The sequence below is a fragment of the Haliotis rufescens genome, unplaced genomic scaffold, assembly GCF_023055435.1.
Source record: "Haliotis rufescens isolate VD_foot unplaced genomic scaffold, xgHalRufe1.0.p SCAF_1, whole genome shotgun sequence".
NCBI classification, from domain to species: Eukaryota; Metazoa; Mollusca; class Gastropoda; order Lepetellida; family Haliotidae; genus Haliotis; species Haliotis rufescens.
In genome coordinates, this window is record NW_025963779.1 from 22,795,187 (window position 1) to 22,815,530 (window position 20,344).

At 43.0% G+C, this 20,344-nt stretch overlaps 1 protein-coding gene across 1 annotated transcript in view; it reads right to left on the minus strand.

Moving 5' to 3' along the window:
- The window catches only part of LOC124131588 (failed axon connections homolog), a 29,121-nt gene extending 13,959 nt beyond the window's left edge, over nt 1-15,162 (minus strand). Inside the window, exon 1 of the mRNA XM_046494955.2 lies at nt 14,756-15,162. Coding sequence (XP_046350911.1) covers nt 14,756-14,853 — 98 coding nt within the window. The 5' untranslated portion in view covers nt 14,854-15,162. The remainder of the gene's footprint in view (nt 1-14,755) is intronic.
- Nucleotides 15,163-20,344: the final 5,182 nt, after the last annotated feature.

Genomic DNA, 20,344 nt, shown 5'->3' on the forward strand with positions numbered 1-20,344 from the left:
GTATCACGTCATGGCGGGTGTACAGTGGGGTTTACAGACATACAGTATCACGTCATGACGGGTGTACAGTGGGGTTTACAGACATACAGTATCACGTCATGGCGGGTGTACAGTGGGGTTTACAGACATACAGTATCACGTCATGACGGGTGTACAGTGGGGTTTACAGACATACAGTATCACGTCATGGCGGGTGTACAGTGGGGTTTACAGACATACAGTATCACGTCATGACGGGTGTACCGTGGGGTTTACAGACATACAGTATCACGACATCACTGGCGTACAGTGGGGTTTACAGACATACAGTATCACGACATCACTGGCGTACAGTGGGGTTCACAGACATACAGTATCACGTCATGACGGGTGTACAGTGGGGTTCACAGACATACAGTATCACGACATCACTGGCGTACAGTGGGGTTCACAGACATACAGTATCACGTCATGACGGTGTACAGTGGGGTTTACAGACATACAGTATCACGTCATGACGGGTGTACAGTGGGGTTTACAGACATACAGTATCACGTCATGACGGGTGCACAGTGGGGTTCACAGACATACAGTATCACGACATCACTGGCGTACAGTGGGGTTACAGACATACAGTATCACGTCATGGCGGGTGTACAGTGGGGTTTACAGACATACAGTATCACGTCATGACGGGTGTACAGTGGGGTTTACAGACATACAGTATCACGTCATGGCGGGTGTACAGTGGGGTTTACAGACATACAGTATCACGTCATGACGGGTGTACAGTGGGGTTTACAGACATACAGTATCACGTCATGGCGGGTGTACAGTGGGGTTTACAGACATACAGTATCACGTCATGACGGGTGTACAGTGGGGTTTACAGACATACAGTATCACGACATCACTGGCGTACAGTGGGGTTTACAGACATACAGTATCACGTCATGGCGGGTGTACAGTGGGGTTTACAGACATACAGTATCACGTCATGACGGGTGTACAGTGGGGTTTACAGACATACAGTATCACGACATCACTGGCGTACAGTGGGGTTTACAGACATACAGTATCACGTCATGACGGTGTACAGTGGGGTTCACAGACATACAGTATCACGTCATGACGGTGTACAGTGGGGTTAACAGACATACAGTATCACGACATGACGGGTGTACAGTGGGGTTTACAGACATACAGTATCACGTCATGACGGGTGCACAGTGGGGTTCACAGACATACAGTATCACGACATCACTGGCGTACAGTGGGGTTTACAGACATACAGTATCACGTCATGGCGGGTGTACAGTGGGGTTTACAGACATACAGTATCACGTCATGACGGGTGTACAGTGGGGTTTACAGACATACAGTATCACGTCATGACGGGTGTACAGTGGGGTTTACAGACATACAGTATCACGTCATGACGGGTGTACAGTGGGGTTTACAAACATACAGTATCACGTCATGACGGGTGTACAGTGGGGTTTACAGACATACAGTATCACGACGTCACTGGCGTACAGTGGGGTTTACAGACATACAGTATCACGTCATGGCGGGTGTACAGTGGGGTTTACAGACATACAGTATCACGTCATGACGGGTGTACAGTGGGGTTTACAGACATACAGTATCACGTCATGGCGGGTGTACAGTGGGGTTTACAGACATACAGTATCACGTCATGACGGGTGTACAGTGGGGTTTACAGACATACAGTATCACGACATCACTGGCGTATAGTGGGGTTACAGACATACAGTATCACGTCATGACGGGGGTACAATGGGGTTTACAGACATACAGTATCACGTCATGACGGGTGTACAGTGGGGTTTACAGACATACAGTATCACGACATCACTGGCGTACAGTGGGGTTTACAGACATACAGTATCACGTCATGACGGGTGTACAGTGGGGTTTACAGACATACAGTATCACGACATCACTGGCGTACAGTGGGGTTTACAGACATACAGTATCACGACATCACTGGCGTACAGTGGGGTTCACAGACATACAGTATCACGTCATGACGGGTGTACAGTGGGGTTCACAGACATACAGTATCACGACATCACTGGCGTACAGTGGGGTTCACAGACATACAGTATCACGTCATGACGGTGTACAGTGGGGTTTACAGACATACAGTATCACGTCATGACGGGTGTACAGTGGGGTTTACAGACATACAGTATCACGTCATGACGGGTGCACAGTGGGGTTCACAGACATACAGTATCACGACATCACTGGCGTACAGTGGGGTTACAGACATACAGTATCACGTCATGGCGGGTGTACAGTGGGGTTTACAGACATACAGTATCACGTCATGACGGGTGTACAGTGGGGTTTACAGACATACAGTATCACGTCATGGCGGGTGTACAGTGGGGTTTACAGACATACAGTATCACGTCATGACGGGTGTACAGTGGGGTTTACAGACATACAGTATCACGTCATGGCGGGTGTACAGTGGGGTTTACAGACATACAGTATCACGTCATGACGGGTGTACAGTGGGGTTTACAGACATACAGTATCACGACATCACTGGCGTACAGTGGGGTTTACAGACATACAGTATCACGTCATGGCGGGTGTACAGTGGGGTTTACAGACATACAGTATCACGTCATGACGGGTGTACAGTGGGGTTTACAGACATACAGTATCACGACATCACTGGCGTACAGTGGGGTTTACAGACATACAGTATCACGTCATGACGGTGTACAGTGGGGTTTACAGACATACAGTATCACGTCATGACGGTGTACAGTGGGGTTAACAGACATACAGTATCACGACATGACGGGTGTACAGTGGGGTTTACAGACATACAGTATCACGTCATGACGGGTGCACAGTGGGGTTCACAGACATACAGTATCACGACATCACTGGCGTACAGTGGGGTTTACAGACATACAGTATCACGTCATGGCGGGTGTACAGTGGGGTTTACAGACATACAGTATCACGTCATGACGGGTGTACAGTGGGGTTTACAGACATACAGTATCACGTCATGACGGGTGTACAGTGGGGTTTACAGACATACAGTATCACGTCATGGCGGGTGTACAGTGGGGTTTACAAACATACAGTATCACGTCATGACGGGTGTACAGTGGGGTTTACAGACATACAGTATCACGACGTCACTGGCGTACAGTGGGGTTTACAGACATACAGTATCACGTCATGGCGGGTGTACAGTGGGGTTTACAGACATACAGTATCACGTCATGACGGGTGTACAGTGGGGTTTACAGACATACAGTATCACGTCATGGCGGGTGTACAGTGGGGTTTACAGACATACAGTATCACGTCATGACGGGTGTACAGTGGGGTTTACAGACATACAGTATCACGACATCACTGGCGTATAGTGGGGTTACAGACATACAGTATCACGTCATGACGGGGGTACAATGGGGTTTACAGACATACAGTATCACGTCATGACGGGTGTACAGTGGGGTTTACAGACATACAGTATCACGACATCACTGGCGTACAGTGGGGTTTACAGACATACAGTATCACGTCATGACGGGTGTACAGTGGGGTTTACAGACATACAGTATCACGACATCACTGGCGTACAGTGGGGTTTACAGACATACAGTATCACGTCATGACGGGTGTGCAGTGGGGTTTACAGACATACAGTATCACGTCATGACGGGTGTACAGTGGGGTTTACAGACATACAGTATCACGACATCACTGGCGTACAGTGGGGTTTACAGACATACAGTATCACGTCATGACGGGTGTGCAGTGGGGTTTACGGACATACAGTATCACGTCATGACGGGTGTACAGTGGGGTTTACAGACATACAGTATCACGTCATGACGGGTGTGCAGTGGGGTTTACAGACATACAGTATCACGTCATGACGGGTGTACAGTGGGGTTTACAGACATACAGTATCACGTCATGACGGGTGTACAGTGGGGTTTACAGACATACAGCATCACAAAATCAAATGTGTTCAGCCTTCCAAACAAGGGATAATGAAGAATATGCAGCTTCCAAACCAAGGTAAAGTAATCAAAATCAGTTGCATGTAGTAAGCTTACATCGCTGTTTTCATTCAGCGTGATGTGTAATTATAGGCTTTGAACTTTGATACTGTTACTGTTAGATGGTCAAGTAAGGGTCAGTATCAAAAGTGTTATTTCAAAATATTCATTCATGATAAATCCTCACGAGGTTTCGTCGACCTGTGCTGTCCCACCTAGAAACTGCACAATTCACATACATTGTCCTGACTCTAAGGAAGTGTGTCCTACTTGTTGATATGAACCGTAGAATGTTCCTGAACTAAACAAACACCTCGGGGCAAATACACGCCCACAAAATGCACAAATATGTTCAGTTGAACAGTGTACTGAAACCACAACGGATGTCATGCTTACTGTTCCGATATTATCGTAAATTGACTAAGCCTCTTCGTCCGAGAGTTAAGAGTAGAAGAGGAGTATTGCTAATAATTTTAATCCAAAAACACATGCTGCAGTCCATAAGAAATAAACATATCTTGCTAAATGAATGTGGTGCGAAAACAAGCAGTTAAGCAAACATAAGGGTAAAGGTCTCCATCAACCGACACGTATATCCAGACTTTGTGTTGTATGTCTAGTCAGGGTCGATCGACGTTTGCACACATGGGTCGTATCTTAGGACAGAGTGGCAACGCGTGGCTCCACGCGTGGTGACTACATCGGTATTGGTATCTGTGACGATGTATCGATATGACAGACGGTGGCAAGACATGGCTCCATGGTGACTACATCGGTATTGGTATCTGTGATGATGTATCGATATGACAGACGGTGGCAAGACATGGCTCCATGGTGACTACATCGGTATTGGTATCTGTGACGATGTATCGATATGACAGACGGTGGCAAGACATGGCTCCATGGTAACTACATCGGTATTGGTATCTGTGACGATGTATCGATATGACAGACGGTGGCAAGACATGGCTCCATGGTGACTACATCGGTATTGGTATCTGTGATGATGTATCGATATGACAGACGGTGGCAAGACATGGCTCCATGGTGACTACATCGGTATTGGTATCTGTGACGATGTATCGATATGACAGACGGTGGCAAGACATGGCTCCATGGTAACTACATCGGTATTGGTATCTGTGACGATGTATCGATATGACAGACGGTGGCAAGACATGGCTCCATGGCGACTACATCGTTGTTGGTATTAGTGACGATGTATCGATATAACAGACGGTGGCAAGACATGGCTCCATGGTGACTACATCGGTATTGGTATCTATGATGATGTATCGATATGACAGAGAGAATTTTAGAACTGTTACTACCATACAATATCATGTGTTGTGTTAGTTGAACACACAGACCAGATGTTCCAACTCGGACAGATCAGTTTACACACGTGAACAGCTGGTTACAAGCAGGTTGTTTGATTGTTTGTTGTTTAACGCGGCACTAAGAAATATTCTAGCTATATGACGGCGGTCTGTAACTAACTGAGTCTGGATCGGCAATCTAGTGATTGACATCATGAGCATCGATCTACGCAATGGGGATAGGATGAAATGCATCAACCAAGTCGGCGAGCTTGATGCATGCGTGGTTTCGGCTTTGAAAATATATAACGTTAGCGAGTGAGTGAGCGAGTGAGGGAGTTGACGCCACTTTTATCAATATTCGCGCAATATCACGGCGTGGACACCAGAAATGGGCTTCACACATTGTACCCACATGGGAAATCGAACCAGGGCCTTTGCCGTGATAAGCGTACGCTTTTGCCACTAGGCTATCCCACTCCCCCTCAGTCGAAATAGATTCAATTGGGAGTCAAAGGCAAAATAGCGGTGAAAATTATATGAATGGATCACTGAAAATCAGTGATGACACCAGGTGTTAGCTAAAAAGGGAAGCATGTCCTGCTATACTGGAAATACCCACCAGTCACACAAATACAGGAATGTCATAAAACCTGGTCCACATATCAAGCTGTATGTAAGTTGGTAGGCTAAATCCAAACAGACTGTAACATATTTGGTTGATAGCATAAACACGACAAAAAACAACACACGAAGTCATACATTTAAACCACCCGATTATATTGTTAATCGGTCGGCAAATAAGCAGGATATGATTTAAATATTTATCACAACATATCCTTTCGGAATAGAAAGGCAATCTCCATAACTTGTAAACGGTAAAGTGAAAATAGAGTAGCAAGACCATATGTACATCATACACGTTTTCTGGAATATTTGCGACATTACACTGCAAAGGTCACACTTAAATGTCAGCCAGGTCGGCAAATATAAATGATATCTTTTTCGTTCTTATTGAGCATAAACGTCAGAGCGCAGATTATAGAGGCATTGTTGGAATCAAATACACACACTGTTAACTCCATGAACGAAGAGGTGTCAGAGGAGGTGTTCCAAATGTTATACATCCAGACGCACGAGGGAACTGTGTGTGGAAGGTCTTACTACAATGTTAAACGCAAAAGGGTAATCGTCAAAATGACATTTTCAACATTGATCACACTGATTCAAAACATTTGGCAGTTTTAGGGACACCAATGATGGACCATTTTTTTCTGAATGAAAAGAACTGTTTCAGAGGGAAGAATATTTCGAAAAATGTGAACTTAGCTATTGATCCAGTTTAGGCATTCATTCTTCAAGATGGGTCTCCATAACAGGGAAGCATATGGGAGGATCCTAAATAATATAATGTTTACTCTAATTAACAAAATCAACATTTATTGTGCAGTGGACTACCTCATCATTTGTAGAATGTCCTGGTTTCCATTAGCTGTCAAAAGTAAGTTGCAAATTTACATTGTTCTTCGCCTGAAGCATGTGTTTTGAGTGTGGAGTGTTCGGGAATATGGAGGATTGCGTTAAGTGGTTTTAATGGAAACTATTTAAACCAAACATGCCAACTTTCGCCTTGAATATTGGTTTGATGTATAAGATTTATCGAGGGTTGAAAGAGGTGGACAGTGTTACAAGCAGTTCCAGATGCACCCTGCTCTACGAACATCACAGCTCACAACACGTGGTTCTTGTACAAAACAGGTGTGTGTGATTACGTATGCACCAACGCCCGAGCATAGTCCTTCCCTGGCCTTAAGAAGGGTCATTTATACACGCGGAATACAAAATATCAAATGAGTAAATGCTGCCATGCTACACGATGTATCCAGTGTGCCTTCCTGGGATTGGCTTGTTTAACGAATTGCACCCTCATGATATAGCTGGAGTGCATAATAGGTTTTAAGCCCTCGATTGATGTGTTAATATGCCTAAGAAAACGATAGCCCTAGACTCCTCTAAATTCTGTTTGAGTGGGTTTTGTTTCGAAATCTTTCCAAACAGGAAATGGCACCGTTTTGTACATCATGATTGATTGCAGTGATGCTGTTTCAGATTTAGCAACTGGTTCGCATACTGTCTGCTACATATGTTATGTTATGTTAACTTATCCATACACTCTCACAGCCTCTTATCAATGCACTCATGTCGACGATGTACAGTGCGACCTTGCGCATGGTGAACTATCACGAAAACATTGAATGCACTATAGCCGTTCAGTGCAACCTTACTCCGTAAAACAGCATAATAAAACTTTGCACACTACCTGAAGATTTTGTATTCACTAGAAGAATTAACCAAACTATAATTATCATTTATTTCATTGTAAAAGCAACTTTACCTCAGTAATGAGTGAGTGACGTAATGGTCGAAATAAGCAATAGTATAATGATATCAAGATGGATTGTAAATCAATGGTTGATAGCATGAGCCACACTGTCGGGCTATGCTGACACACCCTAGTCCTACTCCATATCCCTGACACACCCTAGTCCCACTCCATATCCCTGACACATCCTAGTCCCACTCCATATCCCTGACACACCCTAGTCATCGATCTACGCAATGGGGATAGGATGAAATGCATCAACCAAGTCGGCGAGCTTGATGCATGCGTGGTTTCGGCTTTGAAAATATATAACGTTAGCGAGTGAGTGAGCGAGTGAGGGAGTTGACGCCACTTTTATCAATATTCGCGCAATATCACGGCGTGGACACCAGAAATGGGCTTCACACATTGTACCCACATGGGAAATCGAACCAGGGCCTTTGGCGTGATAAGCGTACGCTTTTGCCACTAGGCTATCCCACTCCCCCTCAGTCGAAATAGATTCAATTGGGAGTCAAAGGCAAAATAGCGGTGAAAATTATATGAATGGATCACTGAAAATCAGTGATGACACCAGGTGTTAGCTAAAAAGGGAAGCATGTCCTGCTATACTGGAAATACCCACCAGTCACACAAATACAAGAATGTCATAAAACCTGGTCCACATATCAAGCTGTATGTAAGTTGGTAGGCTAAATCCAAACAGACTGTAACATATTTGGTTGATAGCATAAACACGACAAAAAACAACACACGAAGTCATACATTTAAACCACCCGATTATATTGTTAATCGGTCGGCAAATAAGCAGGATATGATTTAAATATTTATCACAACATATCCTTTCGGAATAGAAAGGCAATCTCCATAACTTGTAAACGGTAAAGTGAAAATAGAGTAGCAAGACCATATGTACATCATACACGTTTTCTGGAATATTTGCGACATTACGCTACAAAGGTCACAATGAAATGTCAGCCAGGTCGGCAAATATAAATGATATCTTTTTCGTTCTTATTGAGCATAAACGTCAGAGCGCAGATTATAGAGGCATTGTTGGAATCAAATACACACACTGTTAACTCCATGAACGAAGAGGTGTCAGAGGAGGTGTTCCAAATGTTATACATCCAGACGCACGAGGGAACTGTGTGTGGAAGGTCTTACTACAATGTTACACGCAAAAGGGTAATCGTCAAAATGACATTTTCAACATTGATCACACTGATTCAAAACATTTGGCAGTTTTAGGGACACCAATGATAGACTATTTTTTTCTGAATGAAAAGTACTGTTTCAGAGGGAAGGATATTTCGAAAAATGTGAACTTAGCTATTGATCCAGTTTAGGCATTCATTCTTCAAGATGGGTCTCCATAACAGGGAAGCATATGGGAGGATCCTAAATAATATAATGTTTACTCTAATTAACAAAATCAACATTTATTGTGCAGTGGACTGCCTCATCATTTGTAGAATGTCCTGGTTTCCATTAGCTGTCAAAAGTAAGTTGCAAATTTACATTGTTCTTCACTTGAAGCATGTGTTTTGAGTGTGGAGTGTTCGGGCATATGGAGGATGGTGTTAAGTGGTTTTAATGGAAACTATTTAAACCAAACATGCCAACTTTCGCCTTGAATATTGGTTTGATGTATAAGATTTATCGAGGGTTGAAAGAGGTGGACAGTGTTACAAGCAGTTCCAGATGCACCCTGCTCTACGAACATCACAGCTCACAACACGTGGTTCTTGTACAAAACAGGTGTGTGTGATTACGTATGCACCAACGCCCGAGCATAGTCCTTCCCTGGCCTTAAGAAGGGTCATTTATACACGCGGAATACAAAATATCAAATGAGTAAATGCTGCCATGCTACACGATGTATCCAGTGTGCCTTCCTGGGATTAGCTTGTTTAACGAATTGCACCCTCATGATATAGCTGGAGTGCATAATAGGTTTTAAGCCCTCGATTGATGTGTTAATATGCCTAAGAAAACGATAGCCCTAGACTCCTCTAAATTCTGTTTGAGTTGGTTTTGTTTCGAAATTTTTCCAAACAGGAAATGGCACCGTTTTGTACATCATGATTGATTGCAGTGATGCTGTTTCAGATTTAGCAACTGGTTCATATACATATATGTCTGCTACATATGTTATGTTATGTTAACTTATCCATACACTCTCCCAGCCTCTTATCAATGCACTCATGTCGACGATGTACAGTGCGACCTTGCGCATGGTGAACTATCACGAAAACATTGAATGCACTATAGCCGTTCAGTGCAACCTTACTCCGTAAAACAGCATAATAAAACTTTGCACACAACCTGAAGATTTTGTATTCACTAGAAGAATTAACCAAACTATAATTATCATTTATTTCATTGTAAAAGCAACTTTACTTAAGTAAAGAGTGAGTGACGTAATTGTCGAAATAAGCAATAGTATAATGATATCAAGATGGATTGTAAATCAGTGGTTGATCGCATGAGCCACTCTGTCGGGCTATGCTGACACACCCTAGTCCCACTCCATATCCCTGACACACCCTAGTCCCACTCCATATCCCTGACACACCCTAGTCACACTCCATATCCCTGACGCACCCTAGTCCCACTCCATATCCCTGACACACCCTAGTCCTACTCCATATCCCTGACACACCCTAGTCCCACTCCATATCCCTGACACACCCTAGTCCTACTCCATATCCCTGACACACCCTAGTCCCACTCCATATCCCTGACGCACCCTAGTCCTACTCCATATCCCTGACACACCCTAGTCCCACTCCATATCCCTGACGCACCCTAGTCCCACTCCATATCCCTGACACACCCTAGTCCTACTCCATATCCCTGACACAACCTAGTCCCACTCCATATCCCTGACACACCCTAGTCCCACTCCATATCCCTGACACACCCTAGTCCCACTCCATATCCCTGACACACCCTAGTCCCACTCCATATCCCTGACACACCCTTGTCCCACTCCCTATCCCTGACTCACCCTAGTCCCACTCCATATCCCTGACACACCCTCGTCACGCTCCATATCCCTGACACACCCTCGTCACACTCCATATCCCTGACACACCCTTGTCACACTCCATATCCCTGACACACCCTTGTCACACTCCATATCCCTGACACACCCTAGTCACACTCCATATCCCTGACACACCCTCGTCACACTCCATATCCCTGACACACCCTTGTCACACTCCATATCCCTGAAACACCCTAGTCCCACTCTATATCCCTGACACACCCTTGTCACACTCCATATCCCTGACACACCCTAGTCCTACTCCATATCCCTGACACACCCTAGTCCCACTCCATATCCCTGACACACCCTAGTCCCACTCCATATCCCTGACACACCCTTGTCCCACTCCATATCCCTGACTCACCCTAGTCCCACTCCATATCCCTGACACACCCTCGTCACACTCCATATCCCTGACACACCCTCGTCACACTCCATATCCCTGACACACCCTTGTCACACTCCATATCCCTGACACACCCTTGTCCCACTCCATATCCCTGACACACCCTAGTCACACTCCATATCCCTGACACACCCTAGTCACACTCCATATCCCTGACACACCCTTGTCACACTCCATATCCCTGAAACACCCTAGTCCCACTCTATATCCCTGACACACCCTTGTCACACTCCATATCCCTGACACACCCTTGTCCCACTTCATATCCCTACAGAGAGACAGACATTGGGGTACAAGCTAGGAGTGAGTGAGTGAGTATGGTTTTACGCCGCTTTTAGCAATATTCCAGCAATATTACGGCGGGGGACACCACACAATGTACCCACGTCGGGAATCGAACCCGGGTCTTCGGCGTGACGAGCGAACGCTTTAACCACTAGGCTACCCGACCGCCCCTACAAGCTAGGACCCAGCCCTGACGGAAACTATAAGGATCTGTTCTGCCCCGGGAACAAACGGGACCGTGTTGGGTAAAGCTAAGGTACAGACACCATCAGCCATTGATCAGCTTGGTGGGTTTCCCTCTTGCTGATTAGTCATGTGTGAATGTTGAAATACACAGTGTGCCATGGTATGTTAATAATGTATCCGCTGTTACAGTTGATTGATAATGTATATGTGACCTCTCCTTGCCACGAAGATGTTTCCCTGTACTGGGACAACCACTACAAGTCTATTTGTGCACGTATCGTTTTAACACCAGATAATGAGGTCCTTATTGAAACATTAAATCACACTATATGTCGACAAAAGGGGCCACGGCTCAACGTAGACAACAGGGCTGTTCCTTATACAATCGCATACTGGCTATGGGGAGATCAAGGGTTTGAATCAATCACCAGGAACCGGTTTGATGGTCGTGAGAGGCGACTCTGTGGATCGGGTGGTCAGAAACGGTGACTTTGTTGTTTTTGTGTCAGCTTATCCAAACCGCTTAGGGTATTGCTCTTTATTTCAATCACTGGATTGTCTGGTCCAGCCTCGATTATGTACATGCGCCGCCGTCGTATTGCTGGAATATTGCTGCGTGTGACAGACCACTGGACCTGGTGCCATGTGTTGAATGGTTTGTGGTAGTTTATTTAAACATGGGTGAAATGTTTGTATATAAGATAAATATATATAATTAATAGCAATTGTATAAGCTCAATATCTAAAGATCAGAAATTGCCATATTACGATATCACGTATAACACAGTTATTCCAGTGTCAATTTTAAGAACAGTCAATCCAATGTCAATTTTATGAACAGTTATTCCCATGTCAGTGAACGGTTATTCCGATGTCACTTGTAAGAACAGTTATTTCGATGTCACGTATAACAAATGTTATTCCTGTGCAAATTTTAAGGGCAGTTATTACCTTGTCACGTTTAGGAACAGTTATTCCCTTGTCACGTTTAGGAACAGTTATTCCCTTGTCACGTTTAGAAACAGTTATCCCTTGTCACGTTTAGGAACAGTTATTCCCTTGTCACGTTTAGAAACAGTTATTCCCTTGTCACGTTTAGGAACAGTTATTCCCTTGTCACGTTTAGAAACAGTTATTCCCTTGTCACGTTTAGGAACAGTTATCCCTTGTCACGTTTAGGAACAGTTATTCCCTTGTCACGTTTAGAAACAGTTATTCCCTTGTCACGTTTAGGAACAGTTATCCCTTGTCACGTTTAGGAACAGTTATGCCCTTGTCACGTTTAGGAACAGTTATCCCTTGTCACGTTTAGGAACAGTTATTCCCTTGTCACGTTTAGAAACAGTTATTCCCTTGTCACGTTTAGGAACAGTTATTCCCTTGTCACGTTTAGGAACAGTTATTCCCTTGTCACGTTTAGGAACAGTTATTCCCTTGTCACGTTTAGAAACAGTTATTCCCTTGTCACGTTTAGGAACAGTTATGCCCTTGTCACGTTTAGGAACAGTTATGCCCTTGTCACGTTTAGGAACAGTTATCCCTTGTCACGTTTAGAAACAGTTATTCCCTTGTCACGTTTAGGAACAGTTATGCCCTTGTCACGTTTAGGAACAGTTATTCCCTTGTCACGTTTAGGAACAGTTATCCCTTGTCACGTTTAGGAACAGTTATTCCCTTGTCACGTTTAGGAACAGTTATCCCTTGTCACGTTTAGGAACAGTTATTCCCTTGTCACGTTTAGAAACAGTTATTCCCTTGTCACGTTTAGGAACAGTTATCCCTTGTCACGTTTAGGAACAGTTATGCCCTTGTCACGTTTAGGAACAGTTATCCCTTGTCACGTTTAGGAACAGTTATTCCCTTGTCACGTTTAGGAACAGTTATTCCCTTGTCACGTTTAGGAACAGTTATTCCCTTGTCACGTTTAGGAACAGTTATTCCCTTGTCACGTTTGGGAACAGTTATTCACATGTCACGTTTAACAGTACTGATTAGAAAAGCGGTCACCAGGATAAATTAAAAGTATTAGCTTTTTCCTCAATAGCCATGTGTACTGCACAAACATGTTGTTATCTTTTTTCCTCATAGTTGTAACATGAAACTATACGAGTGACAGTAGATACACCAGAGCGCTGACAATAGCTACGTTCCAATCCTCTACTCCCGTGTGTTTTATGTGGGTTTTAACATAAATAACACTGCCCAAGTAGTGTTTTCTCACAGCTGATTTCATATTAAAAGATTGAACATAGACGACAATGCGTGATGTCTCTGTAATCATCATCTTCTTCACATTTACTGAACACAGAATGTGGATTTTGTTTGAACCAGGACAAAGTTTGAATGAGTCGATGTGGTACATCGCCACATTCCAGCAATATCACGGCTGTTGATAATTAGAGGGTGCTATAAACAGTGGAGAGTGGAGAATCGAACTGACGTGATGAGTAAACGCTTAAACCATTTGCCTACCCAACTACTGACAAAGACAAAGATATGAATCCATATATATAATATAACACAAGCCAAGAGTCTTTACTTGAATACGAACGGCTAAATATTAAGTGCCCAACTAATGTAGCTAAGGGGGGTGTAGGGGAGGGGGTGGCCGGTAAGAATAAGGGGTTGTCGGGTGGGGAGTCATGACAAAAAAAAAGAATATATTTTTTCAAAGTTTTTCAAAGTTATAAATTAGAACACTGTTTAGAGACTGTTCATTTTAGAGACTGTTCATTTAGTAATCGGGGGGGGGGGGGGGGGGGGGGGGGGGAACATGGACTGGGGCGGTGTGTGTGGGAGGGGGGTGGATGCTCGAAAATGTTACATTAAGTTCGGGGATCAGCAAAGTATGATACCGACCAATTCCGCCATCCCCCACCCCACTTCTTATAATAAATGGCCAGCCACTTAGCACTACTTAATTAGCACTGACGTCCGGGTATAAACACTGGCCCCAGACCTGGCCGCTACCTACACAATCAAAGTAACAGAATTAGCATAAAGAGATCTGTGTGTTTACTGCGGTAAAACTATATTCTGTCTGTTATACAATGTCAGGTAAGATGGGATATTTACCTGCTCTTTGCTCGGCGTATGTACAACAGTAGTACTGTGACGGTGACAACGCCGGTGGCGATATATAGAGAAACACAGCTTCCCGTCGTCTCAGCCATAGTGCTTGATCCACACACGTGCACTGCGGTTTGCACATGTATCGCCAGCGCTTGCTTTATATCAGAGAGTTGCACTGATTAATAACCGCTAGAGATTGACACGCCCACATTTTTGTCCATCATTGAAACTCCTTAAATTGTCGTCACTATTCGATGTCGTGAGCTGACGAGGAAGACCAGGCCTATTCTCCCCACGTTCAGAGAAACACTTAGCTTATTGTGCACACAGAGACTGAGTGATTCTCTCACCCCTCACGATTGACTCGTCTACCTGGTGTTGCCCTAGGGCTTAACGCTGTGAATTAACGTAGATCGGGCTAATAGGATTTGTGTGGGTAGGTAGGGTGTACGGCAGTTGGATAAAGGTGACACATGTTTTAGCCAATCACTTAATTGAATTATGTGACGTCACTTGACGCTTCGTTTATGACAGTGAGCTATGATCTAACTCTCACCAACCAATGGGATACCCACCTTTTGTTCCGCTCAAGAGTCAAATATTATTTCGGGAGTCCTACCTCAGTTACCTCCCCTGTCTATCACGTTAAATGGACGTTCGATATAAATTGTTTTCATAGCTCGCGGTGAAGCAGTTTAGCTTCTTCAAATACACGTGTATGAAAGGCGGGAGTGGTTCACATAGCAGCGTTATTAGGGCGGGTAAGATCTGCGCCAGTTACGGGTAGGCTGGGTTCTGAGAGGCTGAAAGAAATCTATCTGGAAAGAAAACACACTCCTTAGGTCGTATATACTGAGTTGTCTCAGATAAGATAACGGGGCCTTTAACACGATTAAGGAGAAAACTGAAAATCCATAGATCTTCCTTTTAAAATGAAATTTAATACATTGACAGAGGCACCTATATATATTGATATGGCATATGACTATAACGTTGACGTGAGGGAAGTAGGAGTGAAACCGCGTTATTCTGAACCCCGAGAATCCGGAAACCCTTATGTGACATTCCTTTATTCAACGTATTATTCAATGTAAATATTATATAATATAAAACCATAATAGGGTATAACTTAGACTGGCATAAAGTCTCTTAAATGAATATATTTAAAGATGTGTTGGTCGTTGTCTTTAATATAAAACATAAACAGAGCCAAGAGAATTCCGCCAGTTACAGTTCAAGCATTGTAGCCTTGCTTTGAAGCATGGTAGCTCTGTATTGGACTAACATTAGTCTCTGAAATCTTATATTACACAATATCCTTCTTAACTTAAATAAAATAAATCCCTATGCTGATTTCATATGGAATAGAAGAGCTAGCTAGAGCTGGCTAGACTTGCTTGCGTTTCTAGATTTTTTAAATAAAATAAATATATTCCACAGTCATGGTGCAGGACTAGCTCTGTATGTGTGATTCGTTAATCCAGACACTGGCTGATCGGAATTCACACGGAGATGATGATGTTTGGGTGAAATAGTGTCGAATGTTGTGTGAATAATTTAATGGATAGTCAAACACCACATACTATGTGGCACTGTATACGCTCATAAGTCTCATCAGGGTAACACATGGTGTATTTATTTACTCTACTACGTGTACCTCGTTGAAATTATATGTTGTGAAAATTATTTTTCACATTGATTTCGAGTTTAGCCAACCTTTGTCAACCGGGCGATGGGACTCGCGATACATTAATGTATCTTTGAATCATGATATTTCGTATCTGCTATTTCCCTTGAGGCTGGTGACGAAAAAATGAATTGTTTTAGAAACGGCACTGTAGTGAAGGGTACGCAAGTGATAACCCCCAAAGTTGATGCCCCGCACTAACAGATGCGTGTTGGTATCGCTTCAAACCTGCTAACCTGCTTTACTGTCTATAATACAGTAAACTACGTTTATAACGAACACGCTTATAACGAACTGACGGATATAACGAACATATTTTTTGTCTTGACCATGTGCTATATATATGGTGCAAATATGCTTATGCTCTCCCAGTTACCAGTCAGAAGTTTCATCCTGGATATTTCTGCTCATGTATATTTCTCGGTATTCATTCTGTTAAACAGTTGGGTAATAAGCAGTTCAAGGGATTTATACCACAAAGAATATTTGTCAAGCAGCAAATAACATTTAAGCCTGAAATAAAGCAGCATAGTGTTAAAATGTTTCCGAGACCATAATATATTTTCCAGTAATTAGATGTCCATGTGTTGAACACCGATTATCATAAGCTCATAATACCACTGACGCGAAAAGTAAGGAGAGCATTTCATTTCATATTATACCCATTTTTATTTATGAAAACCTTAAATAACTGAGTTGAATTTACGAGTGGAAATACCCAGAGTGAGGCGAGAGTTGGGCGAGATACTAAGAGGTATGCCTTACCAATTTTGTTGAGGTCGAAACAAAAATGATTAATGCACAAGAAATGTTAACAGCAAATATTTCAATGGAAGCCGACATCTGTCCTTTTCAGTTTCTTTGAGAAGCCACAATGCAGCAACAGCTATTATAGTGTTGTTTCGCAATGACTATAGTGCAGTGGTAACGTACCGTGAGGGTCGTGAATTGTATCTCTCTGACAGCTGAATGTGCTGTTATAGGACCTGTCTTAACACAGAAAGTTTCACCATTGACAGTGGTTACCATATTCATTTCTAAAGTAGGGAGTCATTTTCTCCTCTGTCATATCTTTAGTCACTGATCACAATGTCAGTAAAGCGGGACATACTTTAACAACAATATTCCCGAGTGTCAAATACATGGAGGGATTTCTTGGAGAACTTCCACAACAGTCCACAATACCTTGCCTAGTCTTCCTCACAGTCCCCGAACAATATTATTTTCCCTAACGCCCAGCCCTTACTATAATGTTATAGTCCTAAATGAAGAAAGTCTAGATTTTCTACAGGTTCACTAGGGCTCTTTTACAACTTAAATGTAGCTGTTTGTTTCTATCAAAATTATATATTTTCAGAGACAAAGCGTTAGTCTATACTTGGTCTATCAGTGCCGCCAGGGGAAAGTATTAGTTATCAATAACCATGTTATATCCCATACCGCGATGTTACATCTTACATCATGAATAGCCTTAGCAAGGATGCTGCATTTACAGGTAGGTACATGGATATCTGCAGTACAGGTAGGTACATGGATATCTGCAGTACAGGTAGGTACATGGATATCTGCAGTACAGGTAGGTACATGGATATCTGCAGTACAGGTAGGTACATGGATATCTGCAGTACAGGTAGGTACATGGATATCTGCAGTACAGGTAGGTACATGGATATCTGCATTTCAGGTAGGTACATGGATATCTGCATTTCAGGTAGGTACATGGATATCTGCAGTACAGGTAGGTACATGGATATCTCCAGTACAGGTAGGTACATGGATATCTCCAGTACAGGTAGGTACACGGATATCTGCAGTGTAACTGACATTCTCTGCAGGATCACATGAACTAACCGTGATTGTCTTTCTAATAATCATATTAGGAGGTTGAGAAGCATATTTATCGCCTTCTCTTCTTTAACGATTTGAAAGATCGTTTCCTCTTTAAAGACCAAAGATTATATTTTCTTAAACAAAATATTGCAACTTATGTCTAGATGTTTATGTGTTTATTACACAAGTTCTGGGAAATGTCTGGCTATTTAAAATCAGTGTTGAGATGTGCATAAGTTTGAAAGGAACAGTTTTAGGTGTGATTTTTTAAAACTTTTGGCTTCAGTGAATGTCATTTATAAAGCTTATTGTTTGTCAGCACGATATATAAATGAACATTACTATGCCCACTGTTATTAATATAAACACACAAAGATCATGCACTTCTTATATGTTTGGTTGATAATGCAGTGAAAACTATTCACGTATGCTGTGTGAACAATCTAATACGGGCGTCTGTTTTCATCTTCACGAGTTTATCCCGGTACGTTTCCAAACATATTTGGTTTGAAAATATTTACCAGGTGCAATATGTATCAGACACACAGATGAAGTTGAAGATGAAAAGTAAAAGTATACTTTTGTCAGGAAGACTGTGAGTTGTCGATACTTTTGAAAATATATATAAGTTCGCACATATTTGTATTGTCGTGTGTTCGTGTTTAGTGAGTGAGTGAGTGAATATGGTTTTACGCCGCTTTTAGCAATATTCCAGCAATATCACGGCGGAGGACACCAGAAATGGGCTTCACACATTGTACCCATGTCGGGAATCGAACCCGGGTCTTCGGCGTGACGAGCGAACGCTTTAACCACTAGGCTACCCGACCGCCCCTGTTCGTGTTTAAGTCAGACGTGTCAAAACTCATCTGCGACATACAGTGACAAGTAGAATGAGAGAGTGACGGGGAGCTCGCAGGGGAGCCGAGAGAGCGTTGTGTACACCTGCGTGTAGACGATCTCCGGCGAACTCTCTGGAATGTCACATGCCTGTGACACGACGGTTGCATGAATGCAGCAGACTGCTTCGGAGATGCTGTAGCGGTGTGTCACATTCCTTCGTATATATCATCATATTTCGTCACGCTTATTGCCATCTATTTGGTTACAGCGTGTGTGTATCACACCATCAGTCACATTTTCACAAAAGTATTTCAGAGGATGCTACCACCATAGCCATATGATGTATTTCTTTACCAAAATGTATCATCTATAAGAGCACGTGTATAAAAGAAATGATTGCACAAATCATACCCACTCTACGAAAATTCAACTACGAGGCATTATTATTATCATTATCATTATTATTATTATTATTATTATTATTATTATTATTATTATTATTTACAGATTAAAATAAATAAATGCAGCAAAGAGGGTTTAGGTGATCCCTGCACAGTCAGGCCGGTTAGGCTCATCATCAGCTCAGGGCCCTTGCCCCCACGCAGCCCAGACAGCGAAAAGGTCTTCTCCCAGAAAGCGTTGCCTAGTCGAACTCAACCAGAACGTTTCGGAGAATGTGGAGACTCCCCTAACCTGCAGCCTGCTGCATTACCCAGATTGTCAAAGGGCTGTAATCGTGACAGCAAATCCGGGTACTCTCCTAATGTCAGACAACAGATTGGGAGGTACCAAACCTAAGGCACCAAGAACAATGGGGAGTCGGACAACTTGGTACTTTTGGTGCAAGAGTGACATTTCGAAAGCGAGGTCCGCATATTTGCCATGTTTTTCCAGTATCTTGTGTTAATCACATTCGCGTCAAACGGGACAGAAAATAATATAAATAATTTCATTGGATTTATCAAAAAGGACAAGATCAGGTTTGTTGGCCTTGATACGTCTGAGACTGTATACGGGCCTATTCCAAAGAAGTTTGTATTTATCATTTTCCATGACACCCTCTACATATTCTGGGTCGTCCCACTGATGGACCTCTGTGTCAAAACCACAAACATGGCGAAGACAGTAATAAAAGGATAGAGCCACTCCATCATGTCGCTTAAGATATTGTGTTTGTGCCAAAGCTGGGCCTTAACTGACAATGTGTTAGACAGTCTCTATAAATTCATTGC